The sequence below is a fragment of the Haliaeetus albicilla genome, chromosome 2 (assembly GCF_947461875.1).
Source record: "Haliaeetus albicilla chromosome 2, bHalAlb1.1, whole genome shotgun sequence".
Classification (NCBI taxonomy): domain Eukaryota; kingdom Metazoa; phylum Chordata; class Aves; order Accipitriformes; family Accipitridae; genus Haliaeetus; species Haliaeetus albicilla.
In genome coordinates, this window is record NC_091484.1 from 20,129,587 (window position 1) to 20,154,842 (window position 25,256).

General features: G+C 36.4%; 1 protein-coding gene across 2 annotated transcripts in view; it reads left to right on the forward strand.

Moving 5' to 3' along the window:
- The window catches only part of BBS9 (Bardet-Biedl syndrome 9), a 334,638-nt gene that overhangs the window by 179,052 nt on the left and 130,330 nt on the right, over positions 1 to 25,256 (forward strand). The window contains exon 22 of one of the 2 annotated variants that reach the window (XM_069809140.1): positions 21,429 to 21,539. The exons of the other annotated variant lie outside the window; for it this stretch is intronic. Within the exon in view, the coding sequence (XP_069665241.1) occupies positions 21,429 to 21,539 (111 nt within the window). The remainder of the gene's footprint in view (positions 1 to 21,428; positions 21,540 to 25,256) is intronic. 2 annotated transcript variants of the gene reach the window in all.

Here is a 25,256-nt window from a genome sequence, read left to right on the forward strand (position 1 = left end):
AAAATGTGTACTTTTTATCTTCTCTTTGTAGTTCTTCCTTCTAGTAAGGCTACCAGTATGGCTCTGCTTTGTTTGGTTTTCTCTGGTTTTCCTCAATAATTTTTTTGCATTTCTCCTCTCTACACTACACTTCAACTGGTTTCCTTCTCCATACTGTGCCTTTTGATGTCCATACAACTATATGTGCAGTTCCTTTACTGTGATAATTGGAGCAAGTAGCTCTATCACTAGCCACCCAAGGGAGTAAATGACTCTGACAGTGAGAGGTAGCAATAAAAGGGTAGAAAGACCCTTTTCCTGGTCAGCTGTCAATCTGGGTGGCCCAAAACAGTAACTGCAGAGAAAATCCTGTGGTACTAGCGTGGATCTATCTGGCAATGTGATTTTAGCAAGGTTCGACAAAGGCGTAATGGAGATTAAATCCATAAACAGCATGATCACTGTGTACTTCTCTATCCATTTTGTGCAGCTCTGCATGGCTGAGCTGTTGTGCCAGTTTAAACATAACTTTCTTCTCTCCATCTAATTGCAGATGATAATCACATGAGGATGATCATAAGAACAAAGAAGTTGCCATAACTCTTACAGCCCTTAGCATTGTCATGCATTTCTGTTACATTGTGTCATGCCAGCTAATAATGAGACATGATATGGTATATAATGGAACATGATACAGCGCTGCAACTTTAACGTGACTTCTAGTTCTCCATGTTTAAAGTATTTTTGCAGAAATTTATCGGCTGTTCATGACGAACAATTCTATCTTAATATAAAAGCCTAGAAATAAGCTAATAGTAATATACCAAACATTTAAAACTAATTATTTGGGTTCTATTTTTGAGACTAAAATATATCCCTTGCCCCATAAAGCTGATTTAATGAAAAGGAAGGGGAGTAGCAAATCATTAGGGAGAATTTTGGGAGTGCTTGCAGCAACAAGATTTTGTGGTTGCTCAAGAAAAGCTTAAGAACAGCTGGGTGGAGCCAGAAACATTGATTGTTTGGCTCTCTGATGTGAATCTTTACTCTTTGTAACTTCTTTCCATTGTAACTTTCTTTACTCTTTAAAGCTTTTATTTCTATTGGTTTAGTAACTTTGGTAATTTATTTCTGCGGAAAGGAAAATTGAACTATACAGAAATTAAGTGACTTTCCCGAGGTCATACCATGAGTCAATAACACCTGTGTATAAATAGAATTCAAACATGCCTTGCAGTCTTGTGTCATAGCTTCTATGTACAGTTGTTTTTAGGTGTTTTACTATTAAAACACAGGTTACAGATTAATAGACTGTGGTGACAGCTTGTCTTGCAACCTGCTATGTCATTCTGCATGATTCAGGTGAACACATTTTAAAAATGGAAATCTAAATATCAGACATGGGAAGAAAGTGAAGAAGAATGTCTGAGGTGGTCTTTAATTTTAATGAATTCAGTCAAATTTCATCAGCTTGCTGGACTCAAATGGTGCTTCTCCAAGTAGTTAGTTTTCAGGGATTACATAAACAATGGTAAAGCATTGGAATTAATTTTTTTCTTGAAAAGAAACTACTAATAGAAAATACATTTTTTTTTTCCAGGACATTCCAAGATACCAGAGGGGTATACAAAAGAGGCAAAATAAGGTGGAAGTGTAACAAGACACGTTTGTGTGCAGGGTTGTGAAAAGGTTTTATTATGTTGTTTAGATAATCTCTCCCCCTCAATTGATATTACAGCTGGCAAAAACCACAGAGGGAAGGAGTACAAAGGTTAAGAAGGCTAAAGCAATAACATTTTTTTTAAATGAATAATTTAAAGAGGAAAATGTCATGCATAATGAATAAAAAAGAAATCCCCCTTGAGATTTGGGATTCATTCATTTATTGTACTATGAAATTTAGTTGGCAGCATTGCAATTCCAACTTGCCTCATCTAAGTACAGTTAGGATCAACACATTAGTGCCTTGATGTGTACAATCCTATTGCTGGCTCTTTGCAATGAAATCCATTAAATTTTAATATGTCCTGCTTAAGTATAAGTGGTCACAAATGATTCATAATGTTGAGGTAAGCTTTTGGTGAAAATAATTGTCAGTTGAAAGAATTTCCTCTAATGGTCATGCTTGTCACTGGGCTTTATTTTCTATGTTATTTGAGTCCTTGAGAGACCACAAGCAGAAATAAACTTCTAAAATCTGCACTAATAAGCTAATTGTTGAAAACTATGGAAAAAGTGCTGCTAAAGGAGAAAGTGTACAGCCTCTGACCTTCCATTTCAGAAGACTCAATAGTAGCAAGTACAACAGTAAAAGTAAAACCTAGATAGTTAAAGAGGCTATAAAAAATGATGTAATCTATTTTTACATGAAGCCAAACTTTAATAATGTAGCATAATCCTTTTATTTAAGGTATGCTATTAATGGGGAATCAGTTTTGTATGTCCAGTCATACTTTGGATTTCCACTTAACAGGTTTCCCTTGGTTCCTTTAACTTTTCATTTCCTGTGATATTTCAAGAACAGCCTATATGATGGAGTGCATTGGTATTCATACATGAGCTCTAGGCATTTTAAGAGCATAATTAGCTCTGCAGTTTAGGCGGCATTAATTGTCCTTTCCAGCCCCTATCTAGACAAGCCCACCACAAAATTACAGCATATTTATCCACAAAAAGGTATTGCAGGAGAGATATTACAGACGGATGAAGGGTGGGGGTGGAAAATAATTTCCAGGTTATCATTCCTCTCAAAATGCTGAAAACAAGTTCTTTGGGAGCCTTTCGTTTTTTTTTTTTTTTTATTTTATTTTGTTTTTTTTAATATGCATGCGCAACATTTCTCTTAAATTGATTGTTAGTATTTCTTTTAATGTGATATGTAGCTTAAGCCAGAATATGTCAAGGTTAAAGGCTTATTCAGTTTCTTCTGACTGGAAGTAGCATCCACTAGCCAGCAGAGAGGCAACTGTTTATGCATCAGGAGGTGGTGTGGCTGTTTCTTCAGGTACCACAACCCATTTGTTTTGCATTTGCTACTTTTCTTTGTTTTCTGGCATATTTAGGTTGAGTAAACCTGACTCTTCTCTTATGCTGCCATTAATTAGATGCATCTTAGCTGAAATTGCTAGTGTTACATTGTTCTAAACTGTTACAAGCAAATGTGCCCAGAATGATTTTTGTTTTGTATTATCACTGAATTTGGCTTACAGCTTTTGAAGGGAAAAACTCTTACTCTATATTTTGTTTGGTCCTCAATTTAAAAAAAAAATTAAAAAAAAAAAAAAAAAAAATCACTCAAGTTATGATGGTATTAATGTTTTTTCTCAATATTCAGGTCTTTTTAAAATGGAGTAAAGGTGTCTGTGTATGTGGGATTGATTTCATCATTTTTTATTATGTAGGCAGGGTAAGTAACATGTATGAGTCTGTAGAACTCTGTGGTGAATTAGCAGTGCAAAATATATATGTATTTCACTAACACCACTTATAATGTATTTGCTCTTCCACATGACCATAAAGGAGTCTAATAAATCTAAACCTAGTGAAAATTTCATATTTTGTACATGCAGAACTGATTTTTCAATTACTTCAGAGTTTTTTAGAGCCTAATCCAAATCCTGATGAAATCTATGGGAGTTTTTCCATGGACTTCAGTAAGTTTTGGCTCAGGCCTCCAGTTTTCAATTTTTCAAATAGATTTGCCAAAAATCTGCAGAGCCAGGCACTTGGAAAGTTTTTACTTGCAAAGTACGGCTGGTTTTGAGTTGCATACAGAAAAGTTCCCAATGCTTTTCTGAAACAAAAAAAGGTAATTTTAAAGGTCTTATAACTTTAGTAGGTAAAAGAGTGGCTTTTAGATTTGAAGCTGAAATTGCCTTGGGTCTTAGTCTAATCATGACATATTCTATGCTAGAAGATTATTTTTTAAATGCACAACTATATAATAACAAAGCTTAAAATTACAGTCTTATTATAAGTTTAGCTAAAATTTTCTTGGGTTGTGAGTTTCAGAAAGCCAGGGATGTCTGTCCTAATAAATGATTTATTTTTTTTGCTGCAATGGAAAACTATGATGCAATTAAAGAATAATTCCCCAAGGTTAACTACACTTGAGAGAGAGCTCTTGAACTTCAGGGAACATATTACGCAGCCAGATCCATCTGGTGATGCAGGGCGGTTTTTGCTGCCTCTGGGTGGTTGGATCACTGGACTTGGAGGTAGATGTGATTGGACAGGCTGGTTTTTTTAGAGAGCACGGGGCACAGCCTCAGCAAGCATAGCTTGTGCCCTTGCATATCAGCCTGAGATTAAAATAGTGGCGTTTTAAGGTAGTGTCTTGGGTATGAATGGTGGTCAATGAGGTGTAGAATCTCTCTCAATTTCCCTTTTATTGTTTTGGTTATTTGAGTGATCACCTCCAGCACAGATAGGTTGCAGGTCTGGCTGCAGTAAAACTCCTCAGTAGCTACATTATGAATTGCGCCCCCCGCTCCCCGTCCCGTCACACACCACCCCCCCACCCCCCCCCGGTCTTGATGGCTTTTTCTTAGGGAGAAAAAGCGTGACATATTCCTGAATCCAAATGTCTGACATTGTTACAAAGTTGTGCATCATCAGTATTGAACTTGCAGATTTTTTTTTTCTTAGTGTTTAAAGAATGAAAGCATTTTGGAAGGCCAGTCATGTTTATGACTGTTCCACATTTTGTGAGGAGTCAGCTGTTGGTCTATCAATGAAGCTGGTATCGATGGTTCAGCTAGTGTTCATATGGTAAGTGAAGGTCCATAAATTCATGTTCTCCTTGTCCTTGTGTTTATTCAGATTCATCCATCTCTAATACTTTGATCTGGTATTTGAGCTGGAAAATGTAATGAAATCAAACATGAGATGCTTCATGACACTGGCAGATTTGAAAGTTCTTTAAAATAGTTCTTTTTTTTCTAATGGTGTCACTGGCTGAATCACCAACAGTGGTGATAAGGGGGCAAGCAAAAGTGAAAAGCTACATAAACTTGAATATCTAAGGTTTTGTTTTGATTCAGTCACACTTTGAGGCAAAGATTTAGCTCATGCTCTGCTAATTAGAATATTGCTAAAGCACTAATAAAAAAATAATGTGTAGTTAACTAAATAATGCTAAAGTACTTTCTTGTAGGATTATAAAAACCTTCAACAAACTGGTAAAAACCACAGGCTTGATGAGTTTCATGCAATTAACATGGTAGGCTGCATATCTGTTGGGTGTTTGCTGTGTATTGTAAGTGTAAATACCACAGCAGGGTGCATTGCCAGTAGCTCTCTGTCTTTTGATGCAAGATCTACTTTATTAATTCTGACCTTAACCAAAGCTTGATTGTTATTCCAGTTGAAGAAAACTAGTTAACTGTAGATTAGAGATATCAGCAAAAGGGGTATTACTTCAAAGTTGGGATATGATTAGGGGGATGTTCCACTGTATTAATTGAGTTTCAATTTTAATGACCTACTGTCTTCTGTGTAACAATAACCAGCTGTGCCACACTGTGTTTCAAAGAACATTTACTCAGCCTTTAAATTTACCATTAGAGATCAAAGAGAAGGTCTGATGTATGTGGATGATGAAGGATGCCTCATTTTGAATGGATGGCTGAACAGAAATAGTGCAACTATAGGGTAATAAATATTATGAACAACCTTTTTTAATGTAAGTTATGTGGTGCTGAACTATATTAAATTTTATAGTGGCACTGAGAAACATTTCACGATTATCTTAGAACTGTACCAGAATACTGATAAGCATGTGTTTCTTCTAGCACTTTTTAAAAATAAACTTTTCAGTCAAAACTGAGGTTTTTTTAAGTAAAAATAATTGCTGGTGACATTTTGGAAAGCAGCTTAGAAATAAATGGATGCTTGAATTACACATAGGAATTTGTGGAGGACATTTAAGAATAAAGCCTAGCTGAATGATCAGACTGTTTCCTTCTAATCTTAAAATCTGTTTAAATAGATATGAATTAGTAATTCCTGTTTTTTATCTTCTCTAAAATGGAACGGGTTTCTTGTAACCAGAGTAGTCATTAGGGGTATTAGGTTGCTGTTCAGGCATACTTAAATGAAGGTATAAACTGACATTCTCATTTCAATCAGTCATTGATAAAGCAGGCACTAATGTGACAGGAATTACGCAGGTGATTAAAATTAGTGGAATAAATTATGTTAGATATCCTGGGTCTGATTATGTTCTACTGTAAATTGTTGAGAAGAAGGAAATTCTATGGACTAAAGTAGAATCCAGCCAGATATGATGAGGTAATTAAAGAGGTTAAGATCTAGCAAAGGCCGTATTATGTGTTATAGATAGGATTTACCTATGTTCCTGTGATTCTATCCTTCTGAAAGTAAGACAGGTTCTTATGATGCCTATGGTAGTAAACAACTGCCATGTTTCCCTACAAAGGCACTGTATTGGCAGAATTAATACTTTGCAATACTTTCCCAGTCTGAGGACAACAAATTAACTGGTTCTGCTTGATTATTTCATTTAATTAGTTATCAAGAGAAAAATGCTTGTTGTGCAATCTTACAATATATTTCTCAAATATTTCCAAATAAAAAGTACTGGTATCTATGTCAAAAAAGAGCCTTTATTTTTGGTTGTCTTTGCAGCACATTAAAAACAAAGTTTTGTTCTAGTTTAGTGTAAAATTGATTCTCGTGGATAACTTGATTCTCTCTGGCTATTGAATTGCATATACATGAGATCATTTTGGTTAGTGTAGTTACAGTGTATACTGCAAACCACGTCAAGAAATATAAGAGGTGTTCAGTTACACTATTCATGGTTAGTCTACTCTGAATTTGGGTCCATGCTATGTAGAAGATATTCCTTCAATTGTGTACTTTGTGATTCACTGAAAAATAGGAAGCTTTCTGCCACACAACATTGCCAACCCAAGAAAGCATTTTATTTCTTGGTTCAAACCATTCATTTTTAATGCAGGTATGCCACTTCAGCAGGTATGAACATCAGTGGTTGGTAATGGGTGTTGAGGGAGTGATAAATACTCATTTGCTGACCAGTGGTAAGGTTATGCTAAGGAGAGCTTTGGTACATCTGGCTTTTTGCTAAGGTGAGAGATGGATATTTGTTGTGGATGCTGTTTGATTATGTTGTAATATTTTTGGTGAGTCAACAGTTTACATTGGTAGAATGAAAAAGGAATAGAGGTATATATAATTAAGACTCACCATGATAGGTTGCATTAAGAAATTCTTGGCAGGCACAGCAGTCTGGTCCTTCTGAACAGTGAAATAATTGTTTTGATCAACAAGATAAGGCTGAAATCCTGGCCCCGTTAAAGTCTCTGGGAGTTTTGCCATTGACTTAATTTAGTCAGGATTTCTCCTGTTTACTTGACAGTACTGTATGTTACTGTTTTATGCTTATTCATGTAGTGGTTGGTAACCTTCTGACTTAGCAGGACACATGAGAGTGAACTCTGAAGCAGATTTCTTTTAAAAGTACCTTCAGAGTTTGAATTCACTTCAGGTTGGTTTTCATTCAGTATGTGGACAAAAAGGAAGGTACAGAAGATGTTTTTTAGCTCATTGCGGATTTGGTGTTAGTAGAAAGGAAGATAGAAATACACAATTATATGTTCTGGGAGGAAAAAAACTGTTAGAGGACTGTAAAAGCCTCATTTTTTTCCTGTAACTTTGGTGCAATGACAGCAGTGCTACCTCTTGTCTTCATGACAAGTACAGAGATAAAAGCATAAAGAAAATATGAAAATTACATTGATTCATTTCTATTAATTCCTACCGAGCACCAAGCAGGAAACACTCAGCATGTGGTATTAATAGCTGTACCAAACCCTTTTCAAAGGCTGACTTTAGCAACTGCCACAAAATGTGAACTTGAAATACTCTATTTCCCCTAGTATTTTTTTTTTTTATTGGTTGAAATTTTCAAATGAGGAGAAGCTAAGGATCTCTTGGGGAAGACAAGAAATAAAAGTACCTTGTTAATTACAATTATAATTGTATATTATATTTGATGCAACTCAAATACAAAGAATCTAATGATACATTACTGCTTACACCATAGGCTGTAATAGAAAGGACCTGTTGTGTAACTGGTACTTAAATTCAGCCATTTAGCTGATGCACAAAAAATACAACCAATGTTAGAGAGTTCACAGGATAAAATGAACAGACTGCTGTAAGTAGCATTTCATGTTAGAGAAAGTGCAGATGCTGCTGCTAGTTGTATTATATTTCCATAATCAGTGATAGATAACAAGAATTGTTTAACAATCCATATCCTTATGTATGCACTTAAACTATGGGCAGATCGATAGAAAAGCATTAAGACTGGTGCCAGCTGAAGATACTATACCTGCAGGCTATTTGACTACATAACGGAAACTAAATCTGGATTTCAGTAACTCTATTTAGCCAGATCATTATCTAAGCAATGTCTTTTCCAATTTCTCTTTTAGTTTTGGGCCATTTAGAAAGGGAAAGTCTATACTCAGTCAATGGAATTTCTTGTTTAGTCTTTCTAAGAAATAATTTTTCTGTATATGAAGGAAGTATAGCTAGTGTGTTAATGTAAATGTTGTAGTGCTTCCTAATAATAAATTCCTGAGTCCATCTGTGAAATGGCAGTTAGTTATACATAGAAGAAACCTTCATGAGCATGTATTGAAATGACTGCTCAATTAAAATAAGCTTTCTCAAGTCTTTAAAATCCTATAATGTATTGTCATGTACTCATAGAGAGTTGAGGGATGTGTTGCATTCTAGATACTGGTCTGATTTCTTAAATTTTACATGAGGAGGAAAGTACCTGTAGGGATCTGTTTGTTGAATGTGACATCATGAACAGAATTTGAAGTTTCAGAACAGGTCAGAGTTAAAAAAACCTTTTAAACATGGTCAGAGCCTGATCCTGAGCTGAATCCTTAATGTAAAGTCCTCAACTCTCAAGAAAGGCTACTATTGCTTTGGTTTACTTGGTATTGTAGATATGACCAAATTAAAGCAAAGGGACAAAGAACACTTTTTTACCAACAGAATGTATCCTTGGCCTTTGTTCATCCTGTGTACAAAGTCATTAAGCTTATTTTATGGAGGGGAGCTGAGCCAACTTACACTGTGTTTCAGTCATTTTGAGTAGGCAAAAGAATCAGAATGCGACAGTCATTCAGTGAGCTTGACTATACAACAAATTCTTTATAAGAATACAGACTTCTAATGCAAGGAAATTAAATAGCATGATGTTTACATAGTGGGATTTTTTTGTGGGGTATGTGGTTTGTGGTTTTTTTGTTGTGTTTTTTTTTTAACAGAAATTGTCTTCCATCAAGTTATTTCTTTTAATGAAGGAATTCGGGTCTTACTGAGGTCAGGATGAATTTTGGTGCTGTCAGAGTAAAAGCTGATATCAAGTGAGACAAAAAAAAAAAAAAAAAAATCAGTCAAAAGATGTAATTGATTTTTCATATGAAATATTTCTGTTATCTAATGATATAAAGAGGGTAATATTTGATAGTGTTTGTAGTCAATTTGACTCTAAAATATTCAGAATAACTTTATTGTGCACATTGTGGGGACTAAGAAATTGCTCATGCTATTATTAATCTTTTGTTAAAACACACTGTCAAAAGAAGTTAATATAAAAGATCATAGGTTTGATGGCAGCAAACTACAGTTAGATGGTCTTTGGTTTGCCACTCAGATACAGGTGTTTGGACTTAAGTTGGTTTCTTTCAAGTGATGTACAAATAGAGGAGAAAAATATACATGATATGTTAGTGCTGTGGCTAGAGGGTTTAAAGAAGAGGTGGAATTTAAAAAAAAAAAATTAAAGGATGAGTGACATTGCTGAAATATAGGAGGAGCAGCAGCCACAGTGCTATTTTAATCAGTACCTTCATACAGAAAAGTCCACTAAATAATTTAAAGCATATCCACATTTGCAAAAACCTAGCTTCATCTGAGAATGGTTTTAGACAGTAAAAGCCAATTTCAAATAATGTTCAACTTGACCTTCCAAACCACTTAGTGTTTATGGTCTAGAATTAGGGATTCTAGCATGTTCTTTTTGTCTAATTCTGTAACATGGTATTGGGTTTGCATGGCGGGGGGGCTACAGGTGTGGCTTCTGTGAGAAGCTGCTAGAAGCTTCCTCCATGTCCAATAGAGCCAATGCCAGCCGACTGCAAGACGGACCCACCGCTGGCCAAGGCTGAACCTATTAGCAACAGTGGTAGTGCCTCTGGGATGATAGATTTAAGAAGGGGAAAAATGTTGCTGCGCAACAAAAACCAGCTGGAGAGAGGCGTGAGAACATGTAAGAGAAACAACCCTGCAGACACCCAGGTCAGTGAAGAAGGAGGGGGAAGAGGTGCTCCAGGCACCGGAGCAGAGATTCCCCTGCAGCCTGTGGGGAAGCAGAGATTCCCCTGCAGCCTGTGGGGAAGACCATGGTGAGGCAGGCTGTCTCCCTGCAGCCCATGCAAGTCCACAGTGGAGCAGATATCCACCTGCAGTCCATGGAGGACCCCACGCGGGAGCAGGTGGATGCCCAAAGGAGGCTGTGACCCTGTGGGAAGCCCACGCTGGAGCAGGCTTCTGACAGGACCTGTGGACCCATGGAGAGAGGAGCCCACGCTGGAGCAGGTTTTCTGGCAGGACTTGTGACCCTGTTGGGGACCCACGCTGGAGCAGTTTGTGAAGGACTGCAGCCCATGGGAAGGACCCACGTTGGAGAAGTTCATGGAGGACTGTCTCCCATGGGAGGGACCCCACGCTGGAGCAGGGGAAGAGTGTGAGGAGTCCTGCCCCATAGGAGGAAGGAGCGGCAGAGACGTGAGATGAACTGACCCCAACCCCCATTCCCTGTCCCCCTGTGCTGGTGGGGGGAAAGGGAGTAGAGAATCCGGGAGTGAAGTTGTGCCTGGGAAGAAGGTAGGGGTGGGGGGAAGGTGTTTTAAGATTTGGGTTTATTTCTCATTACCCTACTTTGATTGGATTGGTAATAAATTAAATTAATTTCCCTGAGTTGAGTCTGTTTTGCCCATGATAGTAATTGGTGAGCGATCCTTCCCTGTCCTTATCTCAACCCACAAGCCTTCATTATATTTTCTCTCCCCTGTCCAGCTGAGGAGTGGAGTGATAGAGCAGCTTTGGTGGGCACCTGGTGCCAGCCAGGGTCAACCCACCATGCACATGGGTGTAATGTTATTCAGAGTAGTTATAAACTACAAAAACATGTTTTAGACCTTGGGAAATTCTTTATTATAGTTTGAAGCTCTAATTACTAACTGGATTCTTTATGGCTTTCATAAACAAGCCTAGCTTGTTGCTGAAAAGCCTCTGTATTGATAAATCTGTCACTTAAGAGTCACCGAATTCTCCTTGGAAAAAAACCTAAAGAATAATATCACTAGATATGAGAAAAAAGTTATACTATTTAGGAATTCTAAAACATTCAGCCTCACAATTAAGGAAAGGTTGATCTTTCCATACTACACTGTAGGGAAAATGGCATATGTGAGATAAATAGAGGATCAGATGTTTTGTTAATCAAATATACAAAGTTTTCAGAAATGCTATAGGGTAGATACTGTAGGTAGTAAATACTAAATTCAAATTGTGTGACAAAATCTGTCTTTAAGTGACAGGTTCCTATGTATAAGATCTCATTTATAATTTCCATTGTGGATCGTAGGGAGAACACTGAAACTGAGACCCAGTCATGTTGTTGTTTTTTCCTGTGCATAAAGTGCTGTGTTATGAAGCATGTATATATTAGATGAGATTACTGACAAGAAGAGGTTTTAAATTACACTTAAAGAAGGTCAGAATGCAGTGGTACACAACAAGCCTGTGATTTTTCTCCCTAAGATAAATGAGAAAAAACCCCCACTTTTTGACATTTCCATTACTTCACATTGTTACTTAATTTTGATGTTATGAAATACTCTCAAAGACCCTTTGGTCAGGTCCACCCTCTTCTTGCTGCATGCCCAAGAGGTTTTTTTGGCTACCATATCTACTGGAAGACATTTCTTTCACTAAGTCCTGCATCACCAGCTTTTTCACCAGCACAGAAGCAAAATGTGGGAAAACTGTTGCTCTTTAGACATGTCATATAATATACACTGTGTTTAGTTATTGCGAAAGTATTGAAGTCCTGCACTTACATGGAATGGAGTGCCTCCTTTGTATGCACTTGTGTTGCATTACTGGAGTTATTTTTGAACTGTTTTCATGTTTAAGAATGGAGGACTTGTTAAAGGAAGGCTTGGATGGGGCCTCATGCTTATTGAAGGTGCCTGATGATAGTAGGAAAGGAAGTGGAGGGAATTTGTGTGACATATAACATGGTAAAATCCTTTTTTCTGTGTCAAATACCAGAACAGGTTGCCCAGACATGTGGTGGAAATCTCTCTTTTGAAGATGCTTGGAACTCCTTTTGATAAGTCCTAGAGCAATCTGATCTAGCTGGACCTGGTCTGATTAGGAGGTTGGATTAAGTAATGTCCAGAGGTCCCTTGTAACAAATTATTTAATGATTCTTATGATCAGCCTTTGTGCGTTTTACCGTTGTGTTTTCAGCTAGATGAGTTTCTAGATCTGATGTATCACAAAACTTCAGGTGTACCTTTGTGCCAGCACAGAGGACATAACAGGGAGGGACCAAAAAATAGGCTCACATGACTGGCTTAAAATATCTGTGAAGCTGCAGTTTAAGATTCAGTTTTATCACTAAAGGAGAAAAATATTTTTACTTTAAAAGAAGAGGTATGCAGGCACAGAACAATATTATACAAATCAGTAAAAAGCAGCTCTAAACTCATTTCCTCTCTTTTTCTTGATTGGTGTGATTGTGCAAAGCAATCTGTAAAGTTCTGTCATTTCAATTAATTTTTTTCTCCAGTTTCAGGTTATTTGTCTAATACTTCTAGTTGTATTTTGAATAGCATATTTGATCCTTTAGTTTTTAGATTGCTTTGTATAGCTTCCATGCAGATGAGGTAGACATTTCTAAATTATGTTTTATTTAAACTGTGCATTACAAGATTTATGTTTAATTTGACATAGACTTTCTTTAGCATGTACTAATGTACAAAACCAAGAAAAATATGATTTGGAGGGGAAGGGAAGTAGGGGCTACCCTTGTCATACAACTTTCACTTTGTACTTTAGCAGATTTCAGTGTATCCAGTCACAGTTACAAAAATAGTTTTTTTTTTAAAATGAGTAACCCCTTGTCTCAGTCAGGCTAGAAGATGATCCCTAAAAACTAGAGAGTTGATGGAGAGAATTAAATAAGCGTAAGGTATACGAGTAGCTGACTGAGACCATCTCTGTGTTCTACTTGCTCTGTCACTTTATTTATCATCTTGGGCAGTAGCAGCAATGTCAGCTTTTAAATAAGATGAAACAGAACAGTTAATCCTGTGCCTTCCCATATAAAAAGCCACTTTGTTTCAGACATAGCATTTTATTGTAAAAAGAGACCTTGCTTTTTACCAAAAAAAGCAGGTTGGATTTAAAAACAGTTCTCCCTAAATATCCATTATCTTCTAGTGGATGTAACTCATTTGATGACAGCCAAATTAAGTCTCTCCCTTCTCTCTGAAAAGCTTGGTGCCAAGATTCTTCTGAGTTTAAAAGTTTGGGGGATTGTGGTTTCTCATATCTTCAGATACCTTGTGTTTGGTAGAAAGGTATTTGGCAGTTTTGTAAAGTTGGTTCTCTTTAAGGTTTATCACATGAAGCCCCCCAGTCTCCTGGCTACTTCTGAAAATACTTGCAGAAGATACTATACAAAATGTTTGCTTCTATGAATTCTCTTTTATTCTGGGGTCCAAAGTAACCCCAGTAATGCAACATCACTTTTATCTTTCAGTTGTATCATTTTCATAACATTTGAACACTACCGATGTTAGTAAAATGCACAATTTACACAGATATAGGTGTGGTATTAGTGAAAAAATGAAATTCTGTGCATTTTGTAGAGTAAAATTTGCTGAATAGGAAGTTCCTCTAAGCAAAAGAGAAAATTCTGTCTGCAGGATAAGATATAATTTTGAAGTATTATGTACAGTTCTATGCTCATTTCCTCCAGATAAACTAGATTAATTGAATGGCATTATGATACTAAATGGAGCCAAAGTTGCCTTTTTTTTATTCCTCCTAAAATCAACCCCAGAGATTTTAATGTCATAAAAGGTTGAGCTAACACAAGATAATATTTGGATTTATTTGGTCAGTGGAGTATATAGTAAATGGAGTATTAAATACTAGTGGGATTAAAGTAAATATAAGTAATGTATGTTTCTAATTGCAGTATTGGAGCAAAGATAGGTTATTATCATTTGATTTGTTCTTAGCTCCTAGTACAATAGAAATCATGTTGGTCATTAAGTAAAAGTGACTTTTTTTTAGACTAAACAAATACAATATTACTCAGGTTTTACATGTTATGGACAAATCTGATATTTGGGTACAACTGAGAAAGTAGAAATTAACCATACATGAAAACCACATGCTATCTTTGATATAATTAATGAAAAGCAAGTATTTTTGGCAAAGGTTGCATTTCAAGTGTGGAAGGGAACTTCTGCATTATAAAAAAGAGAATTCTTTTTCTCTCTTATGAATACTTTGATTTCCTAGACTCCTAGTGCCCAAAGAAATTCTATACTTTTTGTCTTGGAAAGGCACCAGATAGATGTTTATAGGGTTTATTTCAATAACATTAAAAGAGGATGCTGGTATCCATGTTTATTTCATCACTTGAGTTGTTTATTTCCAAGTAGTATCTAGAGATACAGCAGAACAGAAGCTAGTTCATTACCCCCTTAAAAATGCACTGTCTGATTACTTGTATTAAATTTCAGCATTTGGCATTTTATATTTTATAGTCCAGTGTCTCTCAAAATGTAAATTTAATAAGTTTGCTTGCCAAATACTTTTGGGAACCAGAATTGTCAGAAATAGGGTTTTTAAGTGTTTACAATATCACTGCTATTTTTGTAATGAAGTATTTTCAATTATACTTTGGTCCCAGAATCTTTACATTTTTTCATTTTCCATTGTGAACTGATGGTTTACTTCCTACAGCAGGTTAAAGTAGTCAGGTAGCCTATTTTTTGTGGTGTCTCATGTTCACTTTGAATGCTGTGAAAATATTGTTAGATAAATAGAGAATAGTAATTCATTAATGTCCTAATGGTTAGATAACTACTCAAAATTAGATAACAGTGTCATGGTTTAACCCCAGCCAGCAACTAAACACCATGCAGCTGTTCATTCACTCCCCCCCACCCAGTGGGATGGGGGAGAAAATCAGGAAGAGGAGTAAAACTCGTGGGTTGAGATAAGAACAGTTTAATAGAACAGAAAAGAAGAAACTAATAATGATAACACCAATAAAATGACAACAGTAATAATAAAAGGATTGGAATGTACAAATGATGCGTAGCGCAATTGCTCACCAACCGCCGATCAACACCCAGCTAGTCCCCGAGCAGCGAACCCCTGCCCCCACTTCCCAGTTCCTATACTAAATGGGACGTCACATGGTATGGAATACCCTGTGGCCAGTTTGGGTCAGGTGCCCTGGCTGTGTCCTGTGCCAACTTCTTGTGCCCCTCCAGCTTTCTCGCTGGCTGGGCATGAGAAGCTGAAAAATCCTTGACTTTAGTCTAAACACTACTTAGCAACAACTGAAAACATCAGTGTTATCAACATTCTTCGCATACTGAACTCAAAACATAGCACTATACCAGCTACTAGGAAGATAGTTAACTCTATCCCAGCTGAAACCAGGACATTCAGCTAGTCCATGCTCATCAGGTGAATAGGTTGTTGGATGGAACAGTACACTTACGTGGTTGAAGCACAATTGTTGTCATTTATCCTTTGTTCATAGTGAGTAACAAATTACTTTTGTTAGATATTGAATGATGTAATGTAGTTTAATGTTACTGCATTCTCAGTCCTGTGTTAGTAAGGGTACTACTGAATGTTGATTTTGATTGTGTACTTGGCTGAATGTCCAATGATGCTTCTTTAATGAAAACAGCTGTTAGATCTGTTCTTAGCAATGTGTTTCCCGATGCCATTTGTATGACTTGCATACCACAGGCACTGAACCTCATCCTGGAAGAATGGCTAAGGCAATTTGACAGTTTAAACAGCATAGTTGCTCCCATAAAGAGGTTAAACTGCCAAAGTACCCTGAACTTCTTAAGTCAAGTTTTTATGAATTCAGGCATGTTCAAAATATTTGAACATGTTACAAGCTCAAACTGAAGCCATGCAATTGGTGCAAAATACCTCTGCATAGCTCTCAGTGCAGATAGTGGCAACTTATTATAAGAAAAGCTATGGAATTTATGAACTGGAAGTTTTGTTAAGAAACATTTCAATAAAACAAGGGTAAAGCAGAACAACAGTCTGGTATGTCTCTGTGTATTCCCATTGAAAATATGTTTTGGTGATCTTCAATAACCTTGGACTGCATGTTCAGTTGGTATGATTTTTCAATAATTTATTATTCTAATGGAATGTAATACAGAAATATTTTCCATCATTTAATTGAATTTGGTTATGTCAAATCAGGCACAAAACAATGGAATTTTGTGACTGCACAATTGTAGCCACACTGTTAGATTTAAGTGCTATGTTCTGAAATCTCTGATTAATTAGTGACTACATTTTGCTGCTAAACCTGGATTGTTTTCTATTGCGAATTGTAACCGTGTTCATTATCAGACACCCGTTTAGAAAAAAACCCAACAACCTTCTTTCCCTTTTCCCTTTTCCCTTTTCCCTCTGCAGTGGAAATAGGCTTGCATTTCTGGAATGTGTCTATTGAAATGACAGACTCTAATCCAGACCTGTTATGTGAATAAATGCTCTCTGGACCTCATCCTACACTCAAATATGTATGGTTTTCCTCTGTAGATGGTTTTTTTTTTTTGTCTTCCTTCTAGAAAGCAGCAATTCCACTGCCTATCTACAAAGCCTGCATGCGGTGTTTACTTCAACAGGCAAGGTACTTTCCGACAGGCAGATCGTAATAAAATTTACAGGACTTGAATAAATGTAGCTAGCAGAATCAGTAGAAGTAATTGATTAACACTGTTTTAGAGAGAATACTCTCTAATCCCTTAGACTGCATTTTTTGTATACACTTCCCTAAAAATTATGGACAGCACAGAAAACCCAACTGATTATGGTTTTGCATATAGTCTTAGAATCTCTATGAAATAATTTTGCTGTTTAGATTGTCTCCATTGTATAATGGTATACATGTGGATGACAAAAGCTGCTATTTAGAAAGCTTCCTGCTCACATTGTGACTCGCTGCCAAAGACTGTTCAGGAGGCTTTTCCTCCTTCTTTCTGTAGACTGTTGCAAGAGTTAATTTCAGAGGAAAATGGAAACTTTATGCATAGTTTAGATTGTGAACGAGTGGAAGAGAAAAAGGAAACCCAAATAGTCTTTTTCTCAAAGTGCCTTTTCATTTTTAAATGTATACTACTTTTGTTTTCCTGTTTTTCAACTTTTAGAGCCATGCTAAAACATGTAAAAACCATGGTGATAGGAACCTGTAGGAAAACTGTCAGTATTTAATTTTTGTTCAACATGTATTGCATGTTTATGTTTCCTTTGGGTGTGGGTACCTTTTTCCAACTTAAGAACCAAATGTGTTACAAAAACAGATGTAGTGAAAATAAACAAGAGAAGTCTCATTTCCTTTGGTGAACAAAGTTCACAATTAGCTTGAGTGTAGTTTTATGCATGTTGTACCCTATCAAACGGTTTTGCTGACCAAAGCTTGCTTTCTTGGATTTATCACAACTGATAAAATATCTGTGATGTCAGACAAGAATTTAGCTACACAGAAAAGGGGGAAAGAGTGGGTCAAATGTAATAACATATTCTAGAAGTTATTCCTGCCAACAATTAATGGGGAAATTCATTTTATGAAGCACTGTTTACAGACTGACATCTGGAGAACTTCTCAACTTGGATCATTTCCAGTGTGTAGATTTATGTACTACTATTCCTGCCTCTCTTTTCCCTCCTTTTCCCCTAAATATTTCACTTTTCTGATTTGTACTATTCACTTAATTACCAATAAATGCAAATTATTCTGCTGCTCTGATTTATTTTAGGATTCCAGTGCATAAAAATTTTAAATGCTTGCTAAAATGGACATTCAGTGGATACTTTTTGAAATTTATACAGAGATACACAAGAATTCAGAGATTTTTTACTTGAAGTAAAAATTCTGTTAGTCTCTGACCAGAGAAGTCAGAGTAGATACTGCAGGGGTTCTACTGAGGGTATGAAATTAAAAAGTTTAGAGTCCTAGCAGGAAAGGTTCTTTTTTTCAGATAGCTGTCCTTCTGAGTTGTGAAATGTTTTTGAATCACACAGTCCTGGTCTAGTGTGGTTTAAATATTATATTCAGTGGTGTGTATTTGTGCCTTATCCAGTCTCTTTTTTAGTCTAGTAAAAGCTTACAATTTACTTTGAACGTTTTGGTTCTTTCAGTGTGACAATTGTCTTAGTGTGGTCTCCACTCTTTTCTTCCTGTGGGAAATCATAGCATGTTGTCAAGGGTATCCATCATTATCTTGAGGATGGGTACCTGTGCCTATTGGAGCAAGAAAATGGAATTTGCCATTGATTCCACTGGAAGAAGCAGATACCACTTATGCTGATGCAGGTTGATGTGTAGATGAGGGTCCAGTCATTCTACCCAGTCCTAGGCATCTGAACAAGCTAAGGGACATAGTTCAGCAAATTCTAGTAGTTCCTTCAGTTAGAAGGTCATACTAGTATTAAAAGAGTAAGATGGAAATGCGGGGACACAAAGACCTTGATCATGTGAGCCTCATTGCCTCTGAAGAGTAAAATATCACTTTTATCTTGATTTCTTGTCTGGTCATTCATTTAAATAATTACTGGTGCAAGAGTCCTGGTGAAATCCTGCCACAGTGAGAACAGTGCTCTTTTTATGAAACAGTGGTATTTAAAAAACAATTAATAGGGAACAGTTATTAGTATCGTTGCAGAAGTAAGAATAATTACTGCTCTTAATATTGATGCTGATACTATTTCTGTGTGTATTCTGTTTACACTTTCTTTGTATGTAAAACAGTCTATCATTGGTAACATTTCAGTTCTCACTATTCTCTGTCAAGAAAATAAAGTTATGGAAGAAGTGAATTTTGCTTTTAATTTTAATAACTTCTGATAGTATCAGATGACAAGTAAAACTTAAGAAATCTCTCGCATCAAAATCAAGAGCAGGAAGTCTTGTTTCCTTTCAGCAAGTATTGTGTTGTACCTAAGGGCAAATAGACCTTTTCCGACTGTTATTAAGTTACTATCAGCGTTAATGACTAAAGAAATATTTTGGCATCAAAAGCCATCAATTCTCAAAGCTATGTTAAGTTACTGAGTTTCAGGTTTTAGAATGAACGTTGTAAAAGTTCTTTTCTTTCCATGTAGAAATTCAATAGATACTAATTTACTAGGCAAGTTTTCACTCATGCTGTTAGAAATGTTATAAAACCTTTAAAAATGTATCATGCCATTCTTAATAGTTCTTTTCGTGCAAAAAACCCTTTAATTTTGTGTACTGTATTTACAGATTACTGTTTAATAGGGTAGATTTTATCTGAAGAATAAGAATGAAAAATATTTTAATTGACTTTTAAAGCAGTGGTTTCCATTTCATCAAATCTCATAGTTTACATTTTAGTCACAATTTGCAAATGGGAACAGAAGTATTAGTTTACTGGTCTTTATTTTCATTTAGGGTGTAGCTACATTTATATTTAATGCAATGTCAGACATTGCCCTAGTGTTACAGTATTTTAACATGAAGATATTTTTCTAATTTCCCATTTTTTCCTTCCATTTCATAGCAGGCACCCTAAATATCAGAAGCTGTCATGGGTCATAAACCTACATGTTGCTGACACGTTCACTCTTAACCTTCCTTTCTAACTGAAAAAAACTTGCTTGCTCTAAATCAAACATAAACCCCATGCTGTATCTTGCACTTTCTGTCAGAGTGTATTTGGAATATAGTAGCTTGTGTCTTTCCTCTTCCTTAGGAAGCAAAGGATGCTGTATCAGTTCTTGAGCTGGTAGGAATGAGTCTTTTCACAGGGTTCACTGGAGCTGCATTGCTTTACCCTAGCTAGGCAGCGGGGTACGATTCTGCAGGACATCGTGCATTGCTTTGCCAGTGCTTCTGAAACTGCTGGCGAAATTGCAGCTCTCCTACCTGGTGATGCAACCTTATTTTTAACAACTGTTTTACTCATGTAGTTTGTAAGGAGAGAATAGCCTGTGTTGCTGCAAATTGGATATATTGGTTATGAGGCCTGGAGTAGAACATTTCTTTTCAAAATAGAACAACTCTGACATAAAGGTGAAAAGTCCATGCTCGCCACTGGGAGTTGATGCACTGTTTATAAACATGTGCTTTCAGAACACAATAAGTGCATGGATTTGTTTGCTTGCTAGTGGTGATCCTTGGAGGGCTCTGAGAAAGAGATGCCACTCAGCTGTGTACTGTATTGTTGGCAATGCAGTTATTGTAAGGCCGTGTTTTTGCTGTGGAACAGTGACACATCCTCCGAAGTCCTGATCACAGCTGTTTTGAAATTAATTTACATCAGCCTATTCCACTGCAAGCTACTGCAACTGTCTTCAGGTGATACTACTACTAGATTGTCCCTCTCTTCATATTTTAATATAGGCCTTTAAACATGTTTGAAGAAAGGCTTTAAGTCATTGTATTCTCTAATGAAATACTCAGAAAGCAATATTGCAAAATACAAAGAATCTATTATGCCATGCATCCTAAGATCACTTATGAGTAAGGCATTGCCAGTGCAGTGTGTTATTGGACAGTGAAGGTGTCCCTGTGTTTCCGTCTCTAGCACTAAGTAATAAAAATGCTGTATTTAATAACCCATCCAAAAAATATCATCGTATGCTATTCTCTGTGGCAGCTAACAATCTTCATAAGATTTGTTGACTTTGTAAAGTTATTTCATTCACACTTAATTACTTTTATTACAAACCTAGCTCCCAATAATCTGATCTTTAACACAAATCACATTATTTTTATCTTCTATGTGGAACCGGTTTTACATATTCTGTGGTCTTAATACATTCAAACTTTTTTCAAACCAGCATTAGTAGTAGAGAGAAGTCATTAAGGCATAATCAGCCTTCTAAACAATGGTAATAGTTTTCTTTAACAAACATTTCTGGCAAGTGAAAGTAAAGACTGTTTCAGTTTTTTATGTTCCTGTCAGCTAATTTATCACCTCTTTTCCTTAATTATGCACCGGTAAATTTGTTTTGTTACATAAACACCACATTAAGGTTCTTCCATTTTCAACTAGGTGGCTGTACTACAATCACAGAGTCTGATTTAGAGGAAAGAACGGTTATACTGGGCTCTACAGCAACGTTTCCCAGTCATGGGCAGATCGCAGAGCAGAAATCCAAGCCTGGTAAGAAAAGGAAAATTACGTTGTGTAACTTAGAAGTGTACAGCTTGTCTTTTCAGAATGCTTATGGACATACGAAACAAACGACATATATTTCAGGCTTTTTTAGCATAATTTTCAATTTTTCTTGCGATAATAGTACAATGTGTAGGATTCTGAATTTATTCAGCTTCTTCTATCAAGAATAGTTAAACTGTAGAGATCAGTCTTGGAATTAAATAACTTCACAGTTAAAGGGTTCTGTGCTACATAATAGTTGAATGAGATTCTCACAGGTTTTATTCATGACCTGTTCCACAGAGGCAAAATGAAACTGAGGACGTTTTGGTGTAATAAAGGCTTTTTTTTCCTGCAGTATGGTGGTTAGACTTTGTGCCAGCTGATTAAAATATGGTCATTACTTATCTTTTGTGGGGAGACTTACTAGAATTTCAGAAAAATATTATTGTATATAATAAAATGAAATTATACTGGCTATAAAATATGCTGCATACAGTGATGACACATTTTCTGGAAAGTCTTCATGCTGCCGGGAACTGTGATACAGTGTTAACATATTTTAAAAGCAGCACTGTAAAGTAGTGCATTGCAGTTTAATAAAGTGCCTGGTAAGCTCTCAGGCTTTGACTGCAGCTATTTCCCATTTTGTTTACTAAGTTGTGCCTTCATTCCTCTTTTCCCCCTCATTGTCTGTTTGTTGTTTGTTTGTTTGTTTTTTTCCCTGTAGCATTTATTTTAAAATGTACTTGAATGTTGTTTGTAAATCAAATGTGTTCGTTATAGAGATGGGTGTTGAAGTTAAGAGCAGCAGCTTACAGGCTGCAAGCAACGATAGAAATAGACAGAAAATCCTTATATATCTGCAAAAACAGGTTAATTGCGTGTTTAAAATGCATTCAGCTGCTTGTTTGCCCAGCTAACTGTTGCACAGCCAGGCAGGGAGTTGTAATATATAGTTAATTGCAATAGCAGAATTGACATGAGCAAATTTTTAATAGCAGGCAGGGAAGAAGGACATCTAATGCAGCAATATATAATAATGCCACAGTGTAACTTGAAACTCCGAAATTAGTATCTGCTCACAAAAATGACCTGAAAAATCCACTGAAGGCCTAGAGCTCTGACTTTTCTAGAGTGCTAATTACTTGCTGTCCTCACAGACTTCAGCTCATAAGAAGGGAATGAGCCCTAAAAGAATATTTGTTGTGTCTTATGTACCTTATTTTATGAGTTTGCATTTAATTTAACTATGTCCAGTCAATAAGAGAAAAAAGGGACAAAACAGAGTAAAAATTCTATTTCTTGATATATGTTCCTTCATTTCCTGAGGCAGTTCAAGATAGATTTTGATTATAAGTTGAGAAGTTTTCTTTTCTTCTTGAATGTCAAAGTTGACGTACGTATAGTTTAACCTTTGTCATCTGTATATATTAAGTACCCTTCTGGTAATGGAATAGTATATCATCTCTCTGATGTAGGATACAATCCTGATAAAATTCTAACTTCAGGCAACTAGACCAATAAATCAAGAACATATGGCAGGCAATACCTCTTCTTTGTCTGATGCTCCAGTCTTCTGATCAAGCACATATTTGTTCTTCAGTAGATGTGTTCTGCTATGTTTAAATAACCTGATTGCTGAAAAGACTAGCATGAGAGGAAAAGTGTAGAAGTGTATTCGTGAGATCCAGAAACAGCAGCATGAGGACCTGCGTATCCTTCTGTAAGTCTTAGCCCATGATAAACATTGAGACTTACATCACATAGCTGGCTGTTGTTGCTTTATAACTATAAAAGACAGAATGAAAACTTTAAAAGCTTTAAAAAAGTCTTTAGGTTTACAGCCATGTGTTATACCAGTGAATTTAATTCATTCACGGTAAGAATTGACTGCCATCTGCCAGTTAGTGCTGCGATATAGAGAGCGCGTAGATTATCTGCCACTGAGCTGTCTGGAAATTCCAATTGCTACAAGTGTAAGAGCCAAGGGAGCTACTTAAACCATAAGGTAACACTAAGCATGAAATCACAGCATTTAAATGTTTTTCTGTACATGATATTTTTGGCCTGAGTTCTTGCTCAGGCACCAGAGACTGCAGCAAGACCATGGTGATTACAGTGAGCCCTCAAACAATATTTGTTGTGTCTTATGTACCTTGTTTTATGAGTTTGCATTTAATTTAACTGTGTCCAGTCAATAAGAGAAAAAAGGGAAAAAACAGAGTAAAAATTCTATTTCTTGATATATGTTCCTTCATTTCCTGAGGCAGTTCAAGATAGATTTTGATTATAAGTTGAGAGGTTTTGTTTTCTTCCTGTAGATGGCTTTTCTTATTCATATCTCTAGCTATACAGATAGTTTAATGGCAATACAAAATTATACTGGCTTTAGAGTGGTTTCTGTGCTTAGCTAGTATTTTTCACTGGGCTGTATCAGCTGAACTGATATGCCTTGCCTAAGCTTCTTAATGTTCTTTACCAAAAAATCCCCACTGTTTAATGACAGAGGTTTAAATAGATAAAAGTAGAGTGAGGTTACAACACCAAATAGCTCAAAACTGAAGAGAAAAACCAGGGTGTCTTCAGCTGCAGTTTAGTATGAACATGGGCACAATGGCTGATATCCCTGTGTAGGAAACCTGAAGAGAAACATCTCTAGTAGCAGACTGCATTCACAGAGGAAGATCGAAATCAAAGGAATAAAATGAGCTGATCAAGTTAGAATATTCCAAAGGATTCTGTAGGTCACAGGAGAACTTCAGCTGAATGCGATGGACTACTATCCATTGAAACGGAGTGAAAAGTGTGGTTACATACTTGCAACATCTGGTGCCAGACCAAGTCTTAGCAACGGGATTTTGTACAGGTTGAATTCTATTAATAGTTATACACAATGTAATGCAAAAAAAAGAAAAAAAAAAGAAAAAAAAAAAGGAGTAATGAACTTGCCTTAGTGGGAACATATGTATTTCTATATCGGAACAAAGGGTCTGATTTCTGCCACTGATACAGTGTGCTGGATTAGGAAAAACTCAAGCAGTTCTTGAAAGTACAAGTGTAGAGGTAGAAAAACAAAACAGAACAAAGTGCCTTATCTACTGAAAAGAAGTGTAAGACCTGAATCGCAAAGGTCTCAGCAGGAGGCAGTGGGAGTTCCTCACTGAGAAAGGAAGAAACAATTTCTCTCAGAGGTGTCCTGTACTTGGACACCCTTGCTTATAGTTAAATTGCTTGTGTGTATAAATCTGCTGAAGAGAAGTGCTATCGAGAAGGTTGGAACATAGAGAAATGATGAGCAAAGGAGGAAGCCTCAAGAGCAAGAGGAGACCTGAATTCTGTGCCACACTCTGTAAGCTCCATATGAGTATGTCTACATTATTACTGCTGTGATTTCTACTTGCACAGATGATGTTTAGTTAGTCTTGAGCTAGCTAACTCCAGTATTGCCTGTGATAGTATGGCATTAAACCCTGGTGGTAGAATTTACCAGAACTGAAGATAAATACTCAACAGTTAATTTACATGAAACTCTTTCTGCTAATAAATATCTGAGCTTGCTAATCTCTTGCTGGTGAGATGTTGTATGTAGTGTATGGAGATAGCTGCCAGTCACTGCATTGTATGCTAGTATGCTCTTTGGACATGCTGAGAATTTTTAAAAAACTTTTGAATTTCATGAGTAGATGTAGAATTAGGAAAGAGGTCATTGCCTTAAATATG